Source organism: Stegostoma tigrinum, chromosome 25, assembly GCF_030684315.1.
Source record: "Stegostoma tigrinum isolate sSteTig4 chromosome 25, sSteTig4.hap1, whole genome shotgun sequence".
Taxonomy (NCBI): Eukaryota; Metazoa; Chordata; class Chondrichthyes; order Orectolobiformes; family Stegostomatidae; genus Stegostoma; species Stegostoma tigrinum.
This window is the reverse complement of record NC_081378.1, coordinates 28,159,070-28,184,349: the sequence shown is the minus strand read 5'-3', so window position 1 is coordinate 28,184,349 and position 25,280 is coordinate 28,159,070. Positions and strand designations below refer to the sequence as shown.

At 41.3% G+C, this 25,280-nt stretch overlaps 1 protein-coding gene across 1 annotated transcript in view; it reads right to left on the bottom strand.

The window, feature by feature from the left end:
• LOC125463311 (protein monoglycylase TTLL8-like) overlaps positions 1 to 25,280 on the bottom strand; it is an 80,820-nt gene that overhangs the window by 39,034 nt on the left and 16,506 nt on the right. Inside the window, exon 4 of the mRNA XM_059654794.1 lies at positions 16,535 to 16,663. Within this exon, the coding sequence (XP_059510777.1) occupies positions 16,535 to 16,663 (129 nt within the window). The remainder of the gene's footprint in view (positions 1 to 16,534; positions 16,664 to 25,280) is intronic.

Below are 25,280 nucleotides of genomic sequence, written 5' to 3'. Positions count from 1 at the left end.
ATTTCTAATACATCTTCCTTGTGAACCTCAATCCCACCTAGTCTAGTAGCCTGTATCTCAGTATTCTCCTCGACAACATTGTCATTTTCTAGAGTGAATACTGTTGAAAAATATTTATTTAGTGCTTCCCCTATCTCATCTGACTCCGCACACAACTTACCACTACTATCCTTGATTGGCCCTAATCTTACTTTCATCATTCTTTTATTCCTTAAATACCTATAGAAAGCTTTAGGGTTTACCCGGATCCTATCCGCCAACAACTTCTCATGTCTCCTCCTGGCTCTTCTGAGCTCTCTCTTTAGGTCTTTCCTGGCTACCTCGTAGCCCTCAAGCGCCCTAACTGAGCCTTCACATCTCATCCCAACATAAGCCTTCTTCTTCCTCATGACCAGAGATTCCACCTCCTTCATAAACCACGGCTCCCGCGCTCTACAGCTTCCTCCCTGCCTGACAGGTACGTACTTATCTAGGACACACAGGAGCTTTTCCTTCAATAAGCTCTACATTTCTAATGTGCCCATCCCCTGCAGTTTCCTTCCCCATCCGCTGCTCCCTAAATCTTGCCTAATCTCATCATAATTGAATTTCCTCCAGCTATAACTCTTGCCCAGTGGTATACACCTAATCCTTTCCATCACTAAAGTAAACATAACAGAATTGTGATCGCTATCACCAAAGTGCTCACCTACTTCCAAATCTAACACCTGGCCAGGCTCATTACCCCGTACCAAATCTAATGTGGCTTCGCCCCTTGTTGGCCTGTCTACATACTGTGTCAGGAAGCCCTCCTGCACACACTGGACAAAAACTGACCCATCTATAGTACTCGAACTATAGTGCTCCCAGTCAATATTTGGAAAGTTGAAGTCCCCCATGACAATTACCCTGTCTCTCTCACTCCCATCGAGAATCATCTTTGCTATCCTTTCGTCTACATCACTGGAACTATTCGGAGGCCTATAGAAAACTCCCAACAGGGTGACCTCTCCTTTCCTGTTTCTAACCTCAGCCCATACTACCTCAGTTGACGAGTCCCCAAACATCCTTTCTGCAACTGTAATACTGTCCTTGACCAACAATGCCACACCTCCGCCCCTTTTACCATCTTCTCTGTTCTTACTGAAACATCTAAATCCCGGAACCTGCAACAACCATTCCTGTCCCTGCTCTATCCATGTCTCCGAAATGGCCACAACATCGAAGTCCCAGGTACTAACCCATGCTGCAAGTTCACCCACCTTATTCCGGACGCTCCTGGCATTGAAGTCGGCACACTTCAAACCAACTTCTTGCTTGCCGGTGCCATCTTGCATCCCTGAAACTTTATTTCGGACCACCCTACTCTCAACCTTTTCTATACTCGAACTACAATTTTGGTTCCCATCCCTCTGCTGAATTAATTTAAACCCACCCGAATAGCCTTAGCAAATATCCCCCCCAGGATATCGGTACCCCTCTGGTTCAGGTGAAGACCATCTTGCTTGTAGAGGTCCCACCTACCCCAGAAAGAGCCCCAATTATCCAAGAATCCAAAACCCTCCCTCCTGCACCATCCCTGTACCCACGTGTTCAACTCCTCTCTCTCCCTATTCCTGGCCTCACTAGCACGTGGCACGGTCAACAAACCAGAGACAAAACTCTGTTCATCCTAGCTCTCAGCTTCCATCCTAGCTCCCTGAATTTCTGAATATCAAGAACCTGCTGACAATACTGGATACGGCAAAGTCTGTAGGCCCTGACAGCAATCAGTACTGAACGCTTGTGATCCAGAGCTAACTGTGACAGTGGCCAAGGTGTTCCAGTACAGCTACAATTCATGTTCTGATCAGTAATAATCGCCAGGATGTTGATGGAAATGGATCCAATGATGGTAATTACATTGTGTACCAAATAGCCACCTGATGGTGTGAAGAATTGCCTGGGCGTGGGGGTAGGGGTTTTGGGGTGAGTTTTCTGCATAGGATGCAAGACAATTCCAGCCAGTTAACACCCCAATTGACCTCAATCATCAGCATGGTGATGGTGCGGGCTATCTGCAGTATTACCAAGCAGGTCTTGCAGGAAATAAACCGCTCACTGGTGCTCAGTTTGAGTTCCACTGGGGTACTGAGCTCCTGATCTGAAGACAGCCTTAATCTAAACAAGGACAAAAGAACTGAACTCCAGAGGTGACAAGTGAGTGATTGCCTTTGACATCAAGCAGCATTTGACCAAGCATGAGTCACAACAAAACTGAAGTCAATGAAAATCAGGCAGAAAACTCTCCGCTGGTTGGATTCATACCAGGTATTTGTGGTTATTGGATGTCACACATATCAGCCCCAGGACATCTCTGCAAGGGTTTCTTGGGGTCATGAGCTCAATCATCTTCAGTTACTCCATCAGTAATCTTCCTTCCAACATAAGGTCAGAAGTTCGCTGATGTTTACACAATGTTCAGAACCGTTCATGATTGCCCAGATATTGAAGAAGTGTGTGCCTACCTACAGGAAGCAACAAGTAAAATATGTGCCACACAAATGGCAAAAGAATGTCCAAACATGGCGATTTGGTACATAATGTAATTACCATCATTGGATCCACTTCCATCAACATCCTGGGGGTTACTACTGACCAGAATGTGAATTGAATCAGCCATATAACTTTTGTGGCCACAAGAACAGGTCAAAGGGTGTGAATTCTGCAGTGAGTGACTTGCCATCTGACTCCAAACAATCTCTCCACTATTCAAAAGACACAAATCAAGAGAGATATGGAATAATCTCCACCTGCCTGGATAGGTGCACCTTCAATAACACTCAAGAAGCTTGACACTATCAAGCAAAAATCAGCCAACTTGACTGACAATCCATCTAACACATTGAAAGTTCACTCTCTCCACCACCATGCACAGTGAGAGCAGAGTCCCATCTGCAAGATGCACAGAAACAGCTCAGGGTTCTGTGGCAGCATCTTCCAAACCCACAACTTCTACAAGCTAGAACAGAAAGGACAGCTAATGCATGAGAACACCATTCAGCTGTAAATATCCCTCCAAGGGTCACACCATCTTGACTTGAAACTTAGTCACTAATCCTTCACTGTCATTGGGCCTAAAGTCTGGAACTCCCTACCTAACAGCTCCATATGTGTCCCTACAACCCAAGGACCACAATGGTTCAAGAGGGCAGTGTACCATCAGTTTCTTTATTTGGCCAAGCTCACAGTGTCCACTGCCCATCATTGATTAGGAATAAAGATCTACTGCAGCAAATTGCCAAGAAGGCTCCTTCAACAGACCTTCCAAGCCTCTGCCAACTAGAAGGACAAGGACAAGAAGTTCAAGGAAGCACCACCATTAACAGTTCAATCACAGCTGCCATGTGAAAATCCTGGCAATTCCTCCATTGTGAAGGATGAGCTTTCTGAATATTTCATCAAGGGGAGGTCATGTCTGCCAAATCTGCTGGATTTCTTTGAGGAAGTAACAAGCAGGGCAGACCAAGGAGAGCCAATAGATGTTATCTACTTGGACTTCAAGAAGGCTTTGATAAGGTGCTGCACAGGAGGCTACTGAGTAAGATAAGGGCCCATGATGTTAGAGGCAAGGAGCTAGCATGGATAGTAGACTGGCTGTCTGGCAGAAAGCAGAGGGTGGCGATAAAAGGGTCTTTCCTAGGATGGCAGCGGTGACAAGTGGTGTTCAACAAGGGTCAATTGTTGGTACCACAACTTTTCACATTATACGTTAATGATCTAAATGAAAGAACTGTGGACATTCTGGCTAGGATCACAGATACAAAGATAGGTGGAGGGACAAGTAGTATTGAGGAGGTGGAGAGGCTGCAGAAGGACTTGGACAGGTTAGGAGGGTGGGCAAAGAAGCGGGAGATGGAGTACAATGTGGGAAAGTGTAAAGACATGCACTTTGGTAAGATGAATAAAAGCATGGACTATCTTCTAAGTGAGGAGAAAATTCAGAAGTCTGAAGTACAAAGAGACTTGGGAGTTCTAGCACAGGATTTTCTCAAGGTAAACTTGAAGGTTGAGTCAGTAGTCTGGAAGGCAAATGCAATGTTGGCATGTATTTTGAGAGGACTTGAATATAAAAGCAGGGATGTACTACTGAGGTTTTATAAGGCTCTGGTCAGGCCACATTTGGAGTATTGTGTGCAGTTTTGGGCCCCATATTTCAGGGAGGATGTACTGGCCCTGGAGCAGGTTCAGAGGAGGTTCACAAGAATGGTCGCAGGAATGAAAAGTTTTAATATATGAGGAACATTTGAGGACTCTGGGACTCTGCTCATTGGAGTTTAGAATGATGGGAGTTGGGGTGGTGGGGGGAGGCGGTGGGATCTAATTAAAACTTATAGAATACCAAATGGCCTGGACAAAGTGGATGTTGGGAAGATGATTCCATTGGTAGGAGAGTCTAGGACCCGAAGGCATAGCCTTAGCGTAAAGGGAAGACCTTTCAGAACAGAGATAAGGAGAAACTTCTTCAGCCAGAGAGCGGTGAATCTATGGAATTCACTGCCATCGAAGGCTGTGGAGGCCAGGTTATTGAATACATTTAAGATTGAGATAGATAGGTTCTTGATTATCAAGGGTTACAGGGAGAAAGCAGAAGAATGAGGTTGAGGGACTTATCAGCCATGATTGAATGGCGGAGCAGGCTAAATAAAGGCTTTTAACTTCTGGTTTCCATGGAAAGGCTTTACATACAAAATTTGCTCATAGTTAAATGACATCCAGCAAATGTTAGACCGAATGGCCTAATTTCTGCTCCTATGTCTTGTAGTCTTATGGTCTAATACACTGTGGGTTTTCCTTTACCACATGGACTGCAGCAGTTCAGAAAAAAAGAGCTTTTTATCAATTTCTCAGCAGCAGCTTTAAAACACCCTCATCCTGTGAATGCAAAATAAAATTAAACTTCAATAGACTCTACTTCAATTCTGGAAAGTCAGATTTAGGATTAGGAAAATTCAAATTCACGATCTGTTTCCCTCCAGGCCCCTTCTCCAACTTCACTTTCTTTTTTCCTTCATTACCTTCCTCCTCTCACTCACCATAGGGTCAGTGTTCTTTCACCGGTCCCCATTCTCCTCCATTCATTTTTAATCTCTTAACCCCTCCTTCCCTCTTCACTATTTTCCACTTCTGTATGCCTTGTAAATACTACTTAAAAAGTGTTAAAAAGACATACTGCCACGATGCCTTAAAACCTTAAAGAATAACAGAATATTGAGAACAATAGTAGTCCATTTATACTTTGTAACATAACTTACATTTACATAGCATTCGTTACTTGTGGAAAGAAGCCTCACTAAACACAATAGATATGCATTAAGATGCACCCGGTAGCTTACATGCATACTGCAGATTTAGGACTGCATTATATTTTACTTTAAATGATGCTTCTAGCATTAGTAGATTGTTTTACATAATATGATTGATGGTCTACAACTCGAAAAGAAAGATGAAATGAAAAAAATGTTTATTTGACTTGCTTGATAGAGATTTTAGTTGGTATCAAAGTCAGGTACAAGCTCCATTCCTCTAGTGATGCAAATGGAAACTGACATCAGAAAAGCACATTAAGTCCCATAAATGTTAGTGTGGCGTATCTAGGAGCTGTTCTTGAGTAAAAGATCATTGTTCTCTGGAATTTTCCAGGTGGCATATGGTTATGAAAACAAAGTTGCTGGAAAAGCTCAGCAGGTCTGACGGCAACCGTGAAGGAGAAAACAGTGTTAACGTTTCAGGTCCGGTGACCCTTCCTCAGAGCTGATATGGCTTATGGTTATTCACTTGCTGCATTTTTTTAAAAGGAATAGCATAACACCGCTTCGGATTTTTCCTTTCAAGCTACTTGAAGAAAACCAAGGTCAAATGAATGCTAAGGACTGAAAGTGTTGAGAATGCCAAAACTGTGTCTTTGACAGAAATGTTACATCACTATAGCTACAGAATGCCTTTTTCAAAGGAATTAATACAAAGGCTTTTAACTTCTGGTTTCCATGGAAAGGCTTTACATACAAAATTTGCTCATAGTTAAATGACATCCAGCAAATGTTAGAACAGCTAAAAAGGAGATTATCAGTTCAATTGTAAGCGTTATCCACATGATTTATTTTGAAAGCGCAGTAGGGTATGAAGATTTTTTCCAAATGCTCCAGTAGTTCATTTGTCCAGCCAAAAGTATAATCACACCAACCAATCATCATATGAAGTCCATTAGTGCACTTCTGATGACAGTTATGTACATTGGAGTGTTTTCAACACTGGTCAAACCCAAGTATGTGATATTCAGTCTATCTCAATTGTTCATTCAAACAACAGTTTTTATTTAGCTGTGAGCATAGGACCAGAGGGTATATACCCCAGGAAAGCTTTCCCCACTTGGTCCCATCTGTGGCCAGAAAGACGATGATGTCACCGACTGCAAATGGTAGATAACCAAACAGACCAACAATATGGCAACTAAGGCTGCCCTATAATTGTAATTTGCATTTAGTATGCAGGCCTTCCTGCTGAGATACAAAGGTGGCTTCTTGACAGAAGACCAGAGAGGGCAGCATTCCATGCTGCAAGGAAATTTTCTACCCCTGCATTGGCCTCACCTTTAGGTCAGAGCTATGAAACTGGCTGCCCACTGGAAAAGCCAAGCAACTGTGGTGTCCTTAGAATAAAGGAGAAGTAAAGCACAGGAATAGGCCCTATGGCCTCCAAGCTTGGGCCAATCATCATGTTCCAACTAAACTAAAAAACAAACCTCTGCCCTTATTCAGTCTTTATCCCTCTATTCCCTCCCTATTCATGTAACCATCCAGATGCCTCTTAAATGTGGCCGACATGCCTGATTCCACCACCCCTTCTGGCAGTGTGTTCCAGACTCCTATCATTTTCCGTATGCAAAAACATTCCCCACGCATCTCCCTTTAACTTTCCCCCTCCACCGTGAACCTGTGCCCCCTTGTAATTGAAACTTCCACCCTGGTCGAAACCCTCTGAATTTCCAGACTATCCATGCCTCTCATAATTTTGTAGACTCTACCAGGCTTCCTCTCAGCCACTGTCTTTCCAGTGAAAACAATCCTAGTCTTTTTAACCTTTCCTCACAGCCAATGCCTTCAAGACTGGGAACATCCTGGTGAACCTTCTCTGCACTCTCTTCAAAGCTTTGGCATCCCCTGGTAAGGTGGCGACCAAAACTGCATACAATACTCCAGATGCACCTGAACAAGGGTTTTATATAGCTGCAACATATTTTGCCAACTTGTGTACGCCATGCTCCAGATGAAGGCAAGCATGCCATATGCCTTCTTAGTCACCTTGGCTACCTATGTTGCCACTTTTAGGGAACTGTGGACCTGTGTGTCCAGATCTGTATGTTAATATTTTTAAGGGTTGTGCCATTTACAATATAATTCACATCTAAATTTGATCCTTCAAACTGCATCACCTCATATTTGTCCGCATTACCTCCATCTGCCACTTCTGTGTCCAAGTCATCTATCTATATCCTGTTGTATTTTTGCACAATCATTGGCACAATCAGCGACTCCAACAATTTTCATGTCCTCTGCTAACTTGCTAATCAGACCACCCGCATTTTCCTCCACATCATTCATATCTACTATAAACAACAGAGGACGTAAGACTGATCTCTGTGGAACACAACTAGTTACCGGACTCCATTCTCAAAAACACCCTTCCATAACTCCCCTCTTTCTTCGATGACCAAGCCAGTTTTGTATCTCAGTCTGTCTTTTGTCCCGAGTCCCGGCACTTACTGGCCTGTTGTTCCGGTTCCCATTCCCCTGCCACACAGTTTAAACCCTCCCGAAGAGCATTAGCAAACCTCCCATTCAGGATACTGGTGCCCCTCCAGTTCAGGTGTAACCCATCCTTCCTGTACAGGTCCCACCCTCACCAGAAGATATCTAAGATTCCATATGTCTAAACCCCTCCCTCCTACACCAGCTCTGTAGCCACATGTTCACCGTGTTAACCCGAGATTAGTATACTTGGTGATCCTGATTTTTAGCTCCCTACCTAACTCCCTGAATTGTCCTTGCAGCATCTCTTCCATCCTCCTACATATGCTATTTGTGCCAATGTGAACAATGACTTCTGTTTGTTTTTCCTCCTGGTTCAGGATGTCCTGTACCTGCTCAGAGATCTAAGTCCTGCAGTCTTACCACATTCAGTCATGAATATTGGTGGACAATTAATTGACTCTCTGGAGTATATAAATAGCCCAGTGTCAATGATGGAAGAATCCAGCATGTCAGTGCAAATGACAACGCTGACGCATTTGAAACAATCTTCAGTCAGAGGTCCCAAGTGGATGATCCATCTCGGCCTCCACCTGAATGCCCCAGCATCTACACAGAAAGGGGGAAAGAGCTTTAGAATTCTTACAGAAATACCAACTTCCAGATCGACAGTAATTTTAAAATCAGGAATAAGGTGCAAGAACAACAGCGGCTCAATGGAGTTATGTCACGGATAAGCAAAGATCTCATCATGCCGTACTACAGCTGAATGGGCTAAATGATCTATTTCTGTCCCTGTAATTGTAGTGCTCTCTATATTCCAGCATTGAGTCAATTCAAATTATTCCAGGTGGTAGCAAGAAATGGTTAGGGTTACTCGATTCTGCAAATATTGTGACCAATGGCATTATTCCAGCAATCATTTGGCACTCCAGACTGCCAATATGTATACAACACAAGCATCTACCCAGCAATGTGGAAAATTTCCTAGGGATGTCCTGTCCACAAAAAAGTAGGATAAATCCAATTTGGTCAGTTGCTGCCCCATTGATCTATCATCAGGAAAATGATGCCTAGCATCAATGGTAATCTGCTTATTCATGTTCACTTTTGGGATCGGTCAGGCCCACTCATCTTCTGACCACATTAGAACATTGGTTCAAATGTGAAAAAAAAATCTGAAGTGAAGGTGACTCCCCTTGACATCAAGGCGGCATGTGTCAAGAAGTTGCAGTTTTGTTATAGTTGCTGTGTCAAGAAGCTCAAGCAAACTGGAGTCAATGGGAATTGGTGAATGCCTTCCAATGGTTGGAGTCATAAACAGGACCAAAAAATGTGGTCGTAGTTGTTGATGGTCATACAAACATATGAATTAGAAGGTAGACTGGGTCAATTAACCCCTAAAGCCTGTTCTGTCATTTATTAAAACCATGGCTGATTTTATTGTAACCTCAACTTCACATTCCCCCCTACCCCTGGCTACATTTCACCACTTTGCCTACTAAGAATATGTCAAACTTCAGATTTAAAACATTCAAAGAATTCACCTCCAACGCCTTTTGAGGAAGAGAGTTGCAAAGACTTCCCATCCTCAAATTAGTCATCTCAGACAGAGGACATCTCCGCGGGAATTCCCCAAGGTAGTATACTAGGCCCAACAAATTTCAGTTGCTTCATCACTGACCTCCCCTGTACCAATGGGTCAGAAATGGGAATGTTCGCTGATGATGTCAATGTTCAGAACCGTTGCAAATCCTCAGATACTCGGTTTGCATGTGCGGTAAGTATTGGACAACATTCAAATTTAAATTGATAAGTGGGTAACAAACTAATATTCACAGCAAGAGCTAGGCAAGTATCATCTCCATCTCCATCAAACCAGAATCCAACCATCACCCCTTGATACTTGTTGGCAGTGCAATCGCAGATTATTCCACTGTCAATATCCTGGGAATTCCCAATGACCAGAAACTGAACTGGATCAATCATAAAAATAGCTTAGCTACAAGAGCAGGTCAGAGTCTGGAGAAACTGTGGGAAGTACCGTCAAATATTGTTGTTCGAGTAAGGCACAATTCTATCATTTGTAAATACCTCTGTCGCTTATGAATGACCTTTCCACATTGTGCTCCTTGCGCCACCTAATTGTGAAGTTTGCACAATTTAGAGTCACTCTGAAAAGTGTATTCAGTATTAACTTTATTAATTTGATTAATGTTTTTCTCTCTACAGATGCTGCTAAACCTGCTGTGTCTCTCCAACACTTTCTGGTTTTGTTATTAAGCTTATTTAACCTTGCACTAGAGTAAATAATATTTCATCCAGGACCTCAAAGGGAAGTTAATGTGGGTCTGGTTTGGGGTTTGTCAACACAATTCCATCAATTTGCTGCTGCATAGTTTAGATTCAAAAATTTAGAAACAGGCCAGCTGTGAAATTTTGAAAGAGAATATTGCACAGAAAATCAAGTTTGTTGAAGAGGTAGATATAAAGCTTCCTATCGGGTAAAGAGAGTGGAATTGTTACCAAATAGTACATAGCCATTTTCTTTAAATAAAGAGAAGTTGCCAAGGAGGTTTACAAAAATGTTACAGGATGACGTAATACAGATATGTAGAGAGATGAGGTAACCTGGGATTATACTGCTTCAAAGTTTTGAAGTGTTTTATTCAAATAAGAAAATTGTTTCCGTTGACAGATGGGTCAGTAACCAGAGGACAGAGGTTGTAAGTAATTCTCAAAAAAAAACAACTTGCAGTTATATAACAACTTTTAGATTAAAAAAGTGCACCAGTGTATTTTACAAGTGCCATCAGAAATAACTGAGTACTGGTCCGCAGTAGAAAATATTAAGTTTTAAAGGACATCTTAAAGGAGCAAGGAGAGTTAGAGAGGCAGAAAGATTTAGGAAGGGAATTCCAGAGTTTATAAGTTCTTGGTTACTGAAAGCACAGCTGCCAATGTTGCAGTGACTAAAGTCAGGAATGACCAAGAGGCGAGAGATGGCAGATCATAGAGATTTTGGGAGCTGTTTACAAGAAGTGGTGCTGATACATAGAACCACGTGGGAGATTACGTGAATATTTTTAAGCATAAGTTGATATGATCTGGAATGCATTACATGAAAGAGTAGTGGAAGCAGACTCAATAGTAATGTTCAAAGGAAGATCAAAAAGAAAGTTGAAAGCAAAAAGAAAATTTTCAAAATGGATAGGGGAAGAGCAAGGGAGTGAGTCTTATTAGATACTTGAATCAAACAGCTGGCAAAGGTGTGATAAGCTGATGGCCTTTTTGAGATTTATGATTTATTGATACAGTGGAGTTTAGTGTATTGTGTTGATGCCAAAATATAAATTGGGGAGATTGAACAAAATGGGTCCAATCATACCTGCTATTGTGTGTACCGTATTATGCTACAAAGCAACTTACTGATTTATTTCTCGTCTCATTTCATCAATCAATGCTCTTTCTAGTTGGAGACCTTAGAGTGTGTGCAAAAAAATTAATATTTGTTTAAAGTCATATGGGGATATAGTTTTATACAATTTGTTTTAGACATGTGTAACATTAAGATCATTGAACTGGATGCTGGATAACTTATGCCACTTAACATAGGAACATAAGGCCAGGAGTATGCCATTCAGCCCCTCAACCCTGTTCCACCATTCAATGAGATCATGGTTGTTTTCTAGCCTAACTCCATATACCCGCCTTAAAGGTCCTTAAAACTAAATAAAAACCAAAAGAGCTGCAGGTGCTGTAAGTCAGGAACAAAAACAAAGTTGCTGGAAAAGCTCAGCAGGTTTGGCAGCAACTGTGAAGGAAAAAACAGAGTTATTGTTTCAGGTCCAGTGACCCTTCCTCAGAACTTTTTATCTTGCATGGAGTGCAGTCAGTTTGAAAGGAGAAAGGTTGGATTGGGTGAGGGGGCAGAGAAATTGAGGGAACTAACATCAATCAACAGTTCTCAATGAGCAGATCAAGGGCAGGTAAAAGGCCAGAGGGAGGTGATCCAGGTGAATGGAGAGTGTTGGAACTGGGCAAAAGAGTCTACGGGATGAGGAGAGGACTCTTGTCCAAAGAAATGAGCGCAGAGACTAAGACAGCGGAAGAGGAGTTTGGCATCATTTCGTGCCCGTAATTTGTTAAGGTGGGGACACAGTGGAGTAAAGCTGAGGCCTTTGCGGTGGAAGTTCTGAGGAAGGGTCACCGGACCTGAAACATTAACTTGGTTTATTCCTTTACAGACCCGCTGAGCTTTTCCAGCAACTTTGTTTTGGTTAAGGCCCTTAATACCTTTACTTAAAAGAAAAACTCTCTCAGATTTAACATTAACAACTGATCCAGCATCCACTGCCATTTGTGGAAGTCATTTCAAACATCAACAAGCTTTTGTACGAAATTCTGAAGGAGGGTCCTGACCACAAACATCAAATTTCCTGCTCCTCTGATGCTGCCTGGCCTGCTGTGTTCTTCCAGCTCCACACAGGGTTATCCCTGACTCTAGCTTCTGCCGTTCTCGCTATCTCTAATTTGTATAATCTCTCCTGATAACTTAATCCCACAAGTCCAGGTAGCATCCTTGTAAACCTATGTTGTACTCCCTCCAAGGTCAATATATCCATCCTAAGGTGTAGTGCCCAGATCTGCTCTCAGTGCTCCAAGTGGGGTCTAATCAGGGTTTTGTATAACTACAGAAAAATTCTACATCTTTATACTTCAGTCCTCTAGGTACAAGAACCAGCATTCCATGAACTTTCTTGATTATTTTCTGCACCTGTTTGTCACATTTTAAAGGGTTATGCCCCTGAACGCCCAAGTCTCTTTGAACATCCACTGTATTTAACATCATACTATTTGGAAAGTACCCTGATCCATCCTTTTTTGGTCCAAAATGGAGAACCTCACACCTTTTGATTTTATGCTATCATCTGCATTGTCTACAGTGTTACCTAACCCGAGAAGGCACTTGAACTCGGCCAAACTTGTAACAATTACTTACCTTTGAATTAGTTAATTGATTGGCGGAAGGTATAGCGGAGATGTCAGAGGTAGTTTTTTTTTACACAGAGACGGTGGGTGCACAGCATGGCTGTTGGCGGTGCTGGAGGAGTCAGATACATTCGGGACATTTAAGCAACTCTTGGATAAGCACATGGATAATAGCAAAATGTAGGGTATGCAGGGAAGTTTGATCTTAGAGTAGGATAATAGGTCGGTACATCATGGGCTGAAGGACTTGTACTATGCTTTACTGTTCTATGTTCTATGTTCTCATGTTTAAAATGACTTCACAATGTTTAGCGACCTTGACTCAGAAAATATGCAAAAGCAACATTCTTGCAAAAGCTGATCTAAACTGCTCAGGACCTAAGTGCTTCAAAAACATTCTACAAAATGGCCTGTAATTTTGGATCTATTCTGGATATTCTCCTAAGGTTCGATGCCAACTTTCACCATCGTTGGTAGGCCCTGTCTTGCTCATGATTCACACTTTACCATACTGCTCTAAATTTACCGATAGAATAGCAAATGTTGGAACAATGATGCCCGTTGTTATATGAACTGGATATCATGATCCTTGTAGATACCCTCACATGCACTCCTCTAATTTTATGAGGGGTCTGTTCATTAAACATTGTGTATAACACAGTCAGTTACAAATTTGAAGCCAATCTGCTTTCAGCCAATATGTGTAAAATAAAATATTACATCTAAAGTTAACATTTACAGTAAATCTCATCATTATTTATTTTTATTAGGAAGTAAAATTAAAAGTCTCACACTGCCCATGTTAGTGGGCATGGTGGCATTTTATTTTGATAAACTATTTCTTATACAGACCACTTCCGACTCTGTTATAAGGTAGACCAGCTTAGACTCTCACATGGCTCACTGAAATTCTGTGGCCCTCCCATAATTTGCAACTGTTAAGTCTACTGCTTGTGTACTGACAAGTCCACAAATGAAGTTATATCTGATATGTTGGATGTGTCCCATAAGTCCTATCTATCACATTTCATGCAGTCTTGTTTAGAGTAGAACTACTTGTCAGACCAAAACAGGGTCACCTGTTCAAAGGAAGTTTAAGTCAGGATAATTTCTCCTGGCTGTGATTTTCTTCATTAGGGTTACACATATTAGCTGAAAGCAGATTGGCTCTTCATTAGCAGGCCTTATCAATTGACAACAAACACGTGTTCCTGCAGTCCTTTGTACCATAGAAGCACAGGAAGCTTGACATTTGATTTTTGGCCTGCTTTTTGCCATGTATTGGCCAATAGACCTGGCTACTAGGCATGGAGCTTCCTGGGAACTGCTGTTTCAAAATGAATGGGACTATTCCAAAATTGTGTGCAGTTTTGGGCCCCATATCTCAGGAAAGATGCACTGGCCCTGGAGCAGGTTCACAGGAGGTTCACAAGAATGGTCCCAGGAAAGAAAAACTTAACATATGAAGAATGTTTCAGGACTCTGGGTCTATACTTGGAGTTTAGAAGGATGAGGGGGGTTCTAATTGAAACTTATGGAATACTGAGTGTCTGGACAGAGTGGATGTTGGGAAGATGTTTCCATTGGTAGGAGAGAGTAGGACCTGAAGGTGCAGCCTTAGTGTAAAAGGAAGAACTTTTAGAACAGAGAAAAGGATAATCTTCTTCAACCAGAGAGCAGTGAATCAATGGAATTCACTGCCACAGAAAGCAGTGGATGCCAGGTCATGGAGTATATTTAAGATGGAGATAGATAGGTTATTTACTGTCAAGGGGAATCAAGGGTTATGGGGAGAAAGCAGGAGAATGTGGTTGAGAAACTTATCAGCCATGATTGAATGGCAGAGCAGACTTGATGGGCTGAATAGCCTAATTTCTGTCCCAGGTCTTATGGTCATATTAGATCAAATGGCCACCCAGATTCTCAAAGGCATGCCGCATTTCACAAACCATTCAGTCCAAATTGGATTGAGTACACAGCTCCTGTTCTATCTGCAAGTTAGATGTTCACTCTCACTTTTGTTTAAAAGAAACTTAAAGATTAGTTATTTCCAGATGCATCGGCAATAAAATGTTGAATATCATTCCCCATTGACCCTTTTACAAAATGAACTGTGAAAGAATCCAAGTGTTGCTAAACCCCTGCAATAGCCTTTAACACGTAATAGTAGCCACAGTCATTCTATTAGTGCACGGTCAAGGAAAATCACAGCCAGGAGAAATTATCCTGACTTAAACTTCCTTTGGCACAGATGACCCTGTTTTGGACTGACAAGTGGTTCTACTCTAAACAAGATTGCAGGAAATGTGATAGATAGGACATATCGGGACACATCGGGACACATCCAACATATCTGGATATAACTTCATTTGTGGACTTGTCAGTGTACAAGCAGTAGACTTAAAGCAAAGCATGCAAAGCATGGGAGGGCCACAGAATTTCAGTGAGCCATAAACAACCGCACAGAAGTTTTCAACACAAAATTCAAATTCCTGGAGGAAGTTCTTTGTTTTTTTTATCTCAAATACCTTTTTGTCTTCACCTTTGTTAGTTGACACCGTTTTTTGGTGTGTTTGGTAATATTAGTTGGGGCTGATACTCTCTCTGTTTTGTATGATTTTATAATTCCTCCCGGTAATTGGAGGGAGCAACTTACAACCTACCAACAGCCTGCAAAATAGGATCACTTTATCCTGTGCCAAAATACATTTCATACATTTGTTCAAATTAAAATCGAATCTCATTCTGACTCAATTGTGTCCAACAATCTTTGTGGGTATCCAAAAAAATAATAAAAACCAATCATTTGACACAGAACTGGACCTCTACCTGTCCACCACGTAGACTCAGCACTGACAACAGTTGTTGACAGATTGTGACACAAACCCACCAGAGTTCTTGGTTAGAAGAGTATGCATCTAAGAAAGGTGAGAAGGAAGATGAAGAGCAGAGGAAGCATAACATTCAAGAAACTATTATAATGAAGCCAACACTTATATTTTGTGTAGCTTTGGACTTTGTACTTAAAGGACATAATATAACAGATACAACACAGAGAAAGTACACCTAGCTGAGATGAAGGGATTGGCTTATCAGGAAAGATCGGATAAACTAAATCTGCATCCATTGGAGGTTAGGAAAATTATAGGGTGAACTTAATGAAACACAAGTTCTCGATGCATCTTGACAAGATGGCAGGGCAAAGGGTTGAAAGGACATTGGGGATAAGTCAGAATGGAAAACAAACGGATCAGCCCCCAGACCTCACCTGCCCCCTGTCAGAGCAGGAACTAGTTGCCTGTTCCTGCTCCTAATTCATATGTTTGTCTGGACAGTTGCTGGATGTGTGTTTCCCCTTATGGAAAAGTCTAGAAGTAGAGAATAATTCTTAAAAAAAAAGCGGTCTTCCATTTAAAATGGGGATTAAACCTTTTTTTTTCCTCTCAGAGAGTTGTTCATCTTGGGAATTCTCTTCCTCAGAGCACACTCGAGGCAGCATCACTGAATTAGATAGATTTTTGATTGACAAGACACTTAAAGGATTTAAGAGATAGTACAAATGAAGCCAGAATCAGATCCTTATCATATTTATCTTAGCAAATGGTTGAACAGGTTTGAGGGGCCAAATGATCTACTCCCTCTCCTAATTTGTATGTACATATGTATGTTCTAATACAATTGTCACATTTTCTATAATGAAGATTTCATAACAAGTGGGTTCAGCTCTTCTATTAATGATAAACCATAATGGAATTTAACTAAAGAATATTTCTTACTTTGGTTGTAAAAGATGCATTCCCGCCATAATGATTTATCATTTGGTCACTGTGTAAATAGTTGCAGTCAATTATATTTCTTCGTACTGTCCAGATGAAGTAGGGCATTTCTTTTGCTACCATAGTTGACTGAAATAAAACAGTAAAACAAACCATAGAAAATTTTAATGCTTTACTTTGAAAGTAGGTCTTAAGAACATATGAAAGTATAGTTCGATATTAGACTCATTTTCCATGGGCCATGTACAACTAACCTGGACTCAAACTCAATTACTGTATTTAATATAACATTCAAATGATAACATTCAAGATTAGCTCAACATTCATCTCTGAGTAGAAGTGAATAATTGCCACCTGGTGGGCAGAAAATGTGAGCAACACACCCTATTACTTTGGGTCTCTGCCCAATTCTGTCAATTGCTAGACTTTACCAGCAAATTTTATCACCATTTCTTAAATGTCTCCCCTTCCATGCTAACTGAAGGAAATGGAAAAGGTCAGGATGGTGTCAACACCAAGAAGTTCTTGGCTTCATTCTTTCCTCGGGTACTCCTAATACTAGACACACCTGAAAGCCTTCAGGGTCTACTTGAGAGATTAAATTAGCACCCACATGATGTCCTTCATCCTTGTGACACAAGAATCTGATGACTGCTAAGAATTGTAAATTCAGATTCTGTGTGGTTTAAACCTTTGATGCAATCTGATGGAATCTAAATGAAAGCATTTGGCCTTCTTTATGGGTTTAGGCTCTGCCTGTCATTTTCTCATGACTTCAGAACATATTGACTTGTATTATCTTCTTCCCACCGGAGGAAAGTTGACCACAATCTCTACCCAGTGCCTCAAACTGGCCCTGATCCTGGCTTATTTCCCTGGGTTTGCTATGACAGCAGAGCAAAATCCCCACTAAATAGTTGCCCAACATTACAACCAATGGGAATTCTAACATCCCTTCAGGCATGTGGAAGTGGAGAGGGGGTAGAAACGAGCCGAGAACCTGAGAATTGGAGAGACATTTTCCTGACATAAACCAACATCTAGTAAAGGGAAAGAAACACAGAAGAAGAGATGCCCTCTCAGAAGGGTCTTTAGAAATCTACCACTGATGCCCCAGATTGGTATTCTATTTGGGGTGGGCACAGAAAAAGGGTGCAAATGAAAAATTAAGTCAATGCTGAGATTTGATCACAAGTCTTTTGATTTTCCACCAATCGTTAAGCCACTATTCTTTGGGGCAGTTGGTTATTGTTCATTGCCTCACAATGTTGAGGGATACAAATTCATGAAGGATGCACCCATTTTAGTGATGGAGAACAGTAATGATTATGGCTAAATCTTCCAGCTTTCTGAGAAATGTCCAATGGCATATTGGCCTTGCACAGTAATTTTCAGGCAATTAGAGTACACAAGTAAACTAGCATTTGAATCTTCAATGTCATTACAACTTTAATACATGTATTAGCACATTTCTGAGAAATTGGACTCATCAGAAAGGAGAAGGCATATTTCTGTTCCACTCAGGTTTCCTGCTGTGGTTTTCTTTTACGTGATGCTACCATACAGGTAGTATTAACTTCATCTTTGATGTAGAGCCAGAAGGAGCCAAAACTGGAAGTTTAGAGCTCTGTATGATTGCGTAAAGTTATTTGCTGAGTCATTGGGGGTGCTTTAAAGGACAGCAAAATATTACTTTCTAATCTCAACAAATCTTAACCAGCTTCTCCATGATGCTGGATTTATTGATAAGATTTGTAGTCTCAATAGCTCTGTCATATGAAGGCAAGAGACTTTTGCCACATTTGGAAAAGGAAATTGTGGAATATGATTCAATGAGGGCTATTTTTGCATATTTCAGGGCAGCCATTTCAACAGATACCTGGATCCATTTCTGGATGTGAACCAGCTTTGCATTCCTTCTAACTTTGAAAGCTGTTTTCTAACACTGAAAATATTTCAATTGATGGATTCCCTTGATAGCAAAGTGAAATATTTTTACATGTATATCTTTATCATACCACTGAATGATGAACATTGTGTGAACTACTGAAGTTACAATACGAATCCTCCTTTTTTTGAAGCTTCAAAGACTCATCATCTATTGCTAAAACAAATTAAATTAAATTGGACAGGAGTAAATATCAGTTTTCAAACAGCTCAGATAAGAATATGCAATTATTTATAAAGTGATTTAATTTCAAATAACTTGGTGTAAAATGGCTATTTTTCCTCCATTCATAACTCTTTGCTTGCATTTAGTAATGAGCTTGCAAATAACAGATTCTGAAATTGTGATGCATAGGATTTCCATTGCCAACATTAGGAAACTATTCAGAAGTCATCAGGTAGCAGTTTGTCTCCCTGATTCCAAGGCTAGGAAAATTACTTTGCAATTTACCCTCAATGATTATTACTTTTAACTGAGCTTTACATAGGCTACAACAGTATTTAAGCAATTATTATATTCAATTATGTTGCAAGCATTTGCTCATTTCTGGTACAAATTTTACCATTCCAGTAATAATTCTTCTCCCCTACTCAGAAAACTGGAGACCGAGAGACTCCAGAGTTTCCTTCCACAGAAACCCTAAAACAATTGAGAATTTGGGCATCTAAAAGTAAAATTGAGAAAAGGATCTTATATTTTTATTTTCAATTGTGACATTACATTTTTGTGGTATCTGGTCAGAAAGGCATCTAAATGTGCAAGGGAGCAATGTCAAACTGGTACAGTTCACTTTTCAGCAATGGTATATTCATAAACAAAATCTTCTACAACGTAAATAGCAGTATTTGCTTTGTAGCAGGTGAAATATAATATCAAGCCACTCCAATAAAATATTGAAGCGATTTTGAAAAAATTCAACAATTTTTTGTTGAAACAACATTATTATTTTACCCATTGAGTTACCATACAGCTCTGCTTACAAACACCTGAGAAAACAACAAACCTGTAGTTTTACCACATTGACAACATCCCTCTAAAGTGGTTTCCAGAGATAACCCTCTATCTCCCATAATGCTTTCAAATCCCCCAGTCTGTGAAAAAAAACATTACTTTCGCCTCTCTCAAAGCAGGTATTCAGGTCACTTTGGTTACTCTGTCAGGTAACTAATCATAAGTTGCAGAATCAGGAAGCTAGCGAGTTGAGGCTTTTAAGTGGCTGCTAGTTGACCATATGAGTTTTAATTGCAAAGGAGTTGAGAAAATCATTCTATACTTCCAAAAGAGCCAGGATTGGGATTGTTAGCTAAAAATGAGGAAGTCAGTCCTGATGGGACCAAAAAAAGGAGCAGAGTGGCAATCTGACTTTGAATTCCTCAGAAGATCAGGGCCATTAATTGAAAGTTCTGATTTGCAGTGAGGTGAACAGTTGTGTAGTGCCACATAGTGGTACAATCTGGATTCACATTCAAACCCAACACTTCACCATTGAGCCTCAACAAAAACAGCAAGAAAACTAGAGACAAAGGTGTTCCAGAGTGCACTTCTGCATAATCCCTATGACATGCTTCAGACTTGTCATAGCAGGTGACTTCAAGAATAGATCTGCCCAATTGTTTTGCAGTCCATATGTTTATAAGGGAAATTCCTGAATTCTTACTGGTGCCTGTTTCTCTTCCTGGCATGTTGTTCAGATTTGAGAATTGTTGATAAAACCAGTTATTTGCAAGCAGTAGAAGATTTCTCCTTATCTCTCCAGTCTGACAAGAATGATTGTAATATCCAGTAACAAGTCCTATGCAAGCATGCAGCCTTTTAAATTGGTTAATCAGTACATCAATGCAATAACAGTAAACAATAGACACTAGCAAATTAGTTACAGCTGGAATGATTGGAAATGGATTACCTACTGTTTGTACATTTTTCTGCTTGAAATTGGCTTTTGTTCCTGTAGTGATTGGAACCAGCTAGAAACTATTGACTATGAGATCCTTGTTTAGGGTTGTTGACATGGGCCAATCAGGAAAGCCCTGGTTAACCAGTATAATCAAAAGATTCAGCATCCCCTTGGTTCAGGAGACTGACTCCAAGCTGGCTGGCTATAAGCCAGTGTACTGTGCACAATAAAGAATGACTTCGTGATGGAATGCTAGCCTTTGAGCAATTATTTCAGTTTCTTATCACAATTTTAAAAATTCTGTTTAACTCAATGCAACTGACATTTTACAATAGTGTATCTCCTGACAAAGAAGTTGGTGCCAGTCACATTGTCATTGTGTGGCCAAATCACACTGCGACAGGAACTATGAGTAGAGCACATGTTCTTGCTGTCTTCCCCAAACCCATCATTGCCACTTTCCCTTATTGCTTGCAACTGCTGGTCAACCCCCTGCCCTCCTTGCTATCCCACTGGATGCCATTTCTTTGCTGCTGGCCTCTTCCCTCCATTGGTCTACCCCCTAGCCACTGGCTGCCATAACCTTTGCCTTCCTGCTTGCCTCCCTATTCACCATTCTGTAGGTTCAAGCTTCAATGAATTAGATAGCAGAGTCAGAGACAGAGTGAGACTGTGACACTATAAATTCAACAAACAAGCTGAAATTTACATGGTCCGTAGTCAAGCAGAGAGCAGATTTTGTTGCTGGTAATGACATAAACCGCAACTGCACTGGCTGAGAGTTCATATCCTGCAGTTGCAGAGACAAAAAGACACAGCCTGTCATAAATATCTTGGAGGATTTCTGTTTGCTAATGCCAACTTATTTGTTTGTGAAGACTTTTGTCACAAAACCACAAAAGACAAGACTGCCTACAAAATACAGGTATGTGTATGATTATGTTGCTAGATGAGATATTTGAAGACATTGGCTGGAGGTGTGGGTTGAAATTGGACCATGGAATTAGGGAAATTTGCATTCAGTTAATTACATAAACCGGGAATAAAATGTATTGCAACAAGTCACTGGGTGAACATCCACAATCCTTATGTTGCAAATGAGACACTCCCAAACCACATTACTACCAAGTAAAAACAGAAAATGCTACAGAAACTCAGCAGTCTGGCACCATCTGTGGAGAGTGAAACAGAATTAATGTTTTCAGTCATTGGATTTGAAACATTAATTCCTTCTCTCTCCTACAAAGAAGCAACACCAGGAAACGATCGACTTGATCACGACCTCACTAATTACCGCGCATCTGTCGAAGGAAATATTAGGAGAGATAGGGGCTGATGTGTTGATTGAGATAAAAAGGCTGGTTGAACACAGCAGATCAAACAGCATCAGAGGAGCAGGAAAGCTGATGTTTTGGATTGAGACCCTTCTTCAGAGTTGGGGGAGGGGAAGAGAATCCTGAAATAAATAGGGAGAGAGGGGGAGGCGGATAGAAGGTGTATAAAGGAGCAGATAGCTGGAGAGGAGACAGGCAGGACAAAGTGGCAGGGTTGGTGTCAGTAAAGGTGAATGTAGATGGGGAGTTAGGGAGAGGATAGGTCTGCCCAGGGAGGGCAGACAGGTCAAGGAGGTGAGAAGACTTTAATGGGTAGGAAAGAGGTGCGGGGCTTGAGGTGGGAGTAGTGGATAGGTGGGAGGAAGGATGGACAGGTTAGGGAGGCGGGGACAAACTGAGCTGTGTTTGGAATACGGTTGGGGAGGGGAGATTTTTGAAGCTTGTAAAGTCCACATTTATACCATTGGGCTGCAGGGTTCCCAAGCAAAATATGAAATGCTGTTCCTGCAACCTTCAGGTGGCATCATTCTGGCACTGCAGGAGGCCCAGGATGGACACGTCATCCAAGGGGTGAGGGGGGAGTCGAAATGGTTCGCTGGGAGGTGCAGTTGTTTGTTGCGAACTGAACGTAGGCCTTCCACAAGGCAGTCCCCAAGCAGCCGCTTGGTTTCCCCAATGTAGAGGAGGCCATATCTGGAATAGCAGATACAGTATACCTCATTAGCAGATGTGCAGGTGAACATCTGGTTGATGTGGAAGGTCTTCTTAGGGCCTGGGATAGGGGTGAGGGGGGAGGTGTAGGGGTAGGTGTAGCACTTCCTGTGGTTGCAGGGAAAAATGCCTGCAAGGTGATGGGATTGGTGGGGAGTGTGAAGCGAACAAGGAAGTCATGGAGATGGTGGTCTCTCCAGAAGGCAGATAAGGGTGGGGAGGGAAAAATGTCTTTGGTAGTGGGGTCAGATTGCAGATGGCTGAAGTACTGGAGGATGATGTGTTGGATCCAGAGGTTGGTGTGAGGGAGGGAGTGCTGTCTGTATGAGGGAGTGCGTAATGGTGAGTGTCTGTGTATGGGAGTGTGTAATGGTGTCTCTGTGCAAGGCAATTTGTAATGGTGTCACTGTGTGAGTGAGTGTGTAATGGTGTCTCTACGTGAGGGAATATGAAATGGTGTGGACATGGGGGATTCTGTTTTGGTTGTTATTGTGGGGAGGGGGTGTGAGGATGAGTCACAGAAAATGCGAGAGACATGGTCGAGGGATGCTTTCCCATTATTACATTACGAGCACCCTACATCAAATGGCCTCACACTGCTCCAAACAGGTACATTCATATATATGTGAGCATGTTATGTGACACTATCACCATGCTAAATAAGATAGATTTAGAATTGACCTAGCAGCACAAAAGGGACGAACTTGGAGGCATTATGGGGCATTAGCAGAACTGTACTGCTTGTACTGTTGAATCTACAGTGTCACAGTGGCACTGTCTTACCTGACCTGTCAATGACTATCTCAAACAAGGGAGATTCCAACAATCCGTCATTCAGTTGTAATTCCCCACGGTCAACACCTTGGAGACCACAACTGAATGGAAACTTAATGTAACCAGCACATAAATACAATGATGACAAGTTTCAGTCGACAGTAGAGTAATTTGTGGTCATTAGCTCATCTCCTGACTTCCTGAAATTTGTCTACCGTTTATAAAGCACCAGTCAGCTGTATTGTATTGAAATGGTCTCAAATTGTCCAAACAACTGTAATTCATGCTGTAACACTGATGGCATAGTAACAAAGAAAACTGACACTTCAATTATATACAAGTCATTTAAAGAAAAAACAGCTGTGGACTCTAATGAGATTTGTTAGGGACTCTTCCTTGCATCCTACCTGCTTGATTGGCTTGATTAATATTTTCGTTCCTTGTTATTTGTTTTGTAACCCACATTCTGATGCTCTGGCGATTCAGTTCTGAGTTAACTATGAAAGTCAGGTTAATTTAGGAGTTATTTAGCAAAAATAATGAACATTTCTGAATTGTGCAACATTCCATTGTAGAGAAAATTTCTAATCAATAGCATGAGACAAAATTACAAAAGTCCACAAAGGTTCCAATTTGCACTTTGAAGCCTGCTCTCACCTGTACCTAGTAGATAGGCCAAATGCCTGTGTTTTTTTGGCCACATGGAAATTGCATTACAACAGTCCTAGTACATCAGTAAGGCAGCTGATGGGCCCACAACTAGCAGCTGAAGTACCTGACCCCATCCTTCCCATGGATCTTCTGTTGCTAGCCCCCATTATCATACAAGAAGCAGGGTGGCATGGTGGCTCAGTGATTAGCACTGCTGCCTCACAGCGCCAGGGACCCAGGTTTGATTCCAGCCTTGGATGACTCCCTGTGTCTTTGTGGGTTTCCTCCAAGTGCTCTAGTTTTCTGCCACAGTCCAAAGATGTGCAGGTTAAATGGATTGGCCATGCTAAATTGTCCAGGGATGTGCAGGCTAGGTGGATTAACCATGGGAAATGCACGGTTAGAGGAAAGGGATGGGGAATGGGTCTGTCTGGGATTGTCTTCAGCATGTAGGTGTGGAATTGATGGGTTGAATGGTTTGCTTCCACACTACAGAGATTCTATGTTGGAATCACCTGTGAGAAATCACTTGCACTGTAACTAAAAGGTAAATCAGACCAGATTGATATAAGCCAACATTTTTCATCTGTCTAAAAGCTAAAATGACAATCTATTTTTGGTGGTAAATATGCTCATTAAATCATAAAATCTTAAAATAGTCGCTAGTATATTAAGATGTTCACCTCTGAACATCTGAACCGAGCCAGACGCTATAACGGATTTTATGAAAATTACGGACAATTTGAGGCTAAATCTTGAAATTTAACCAAACATTGACTTGATTTCCAACAATTCCTCCAATAAGAGTGAGGGTAAAATAATTGAATTGACTCATTAGGAAGAGGACAGGCACAAAGGGAACATGAATCAAAGAATCAGGAAAGCAATATTCAAATCCTTCCTCTGCTCTGCACTTCCTTCAAGTGCTTAAGTGTTGAATTTGCCTGGTTGAGATTCATTCACGATACCTTCATTGTCTCCATTTTTGAGCTTCACTTCATTTAGTATTGGAAGTATCCTCTCTGCCCAGCCCCTCCTCCTTAGGCTAGCTCTAATTACTGGATAGTAGCCAATGATTGTAAAAGTCTTCTTTTCCTGTGAAAAAGCAAGAGGGAATGACTTACATTGGGAGAGTGCCTTAACATTTCTCTCTGAGGTCTAAAGTAAAATTATTACCGTCGCAAGACCTATGTGTCCAATTAGCATGTAGTCAATGTAATCTACACAAGTCTTAACTGGAGAGGAGTTTAAATTTTCCAACGCAGAAAGACTATAAATAGAAGTATGCTATGTGAAGTCATTCATTATCACTGATCCTGGTTTAGATTCCTGAACCAACATCATTCATTCTGCTGAGCTCCGGAGATTGTGAGATAAAAAAATTTCACTCAGATCTTGCCTGATTGAGAACTGGAAGCAGCATGCTGCTTGGTT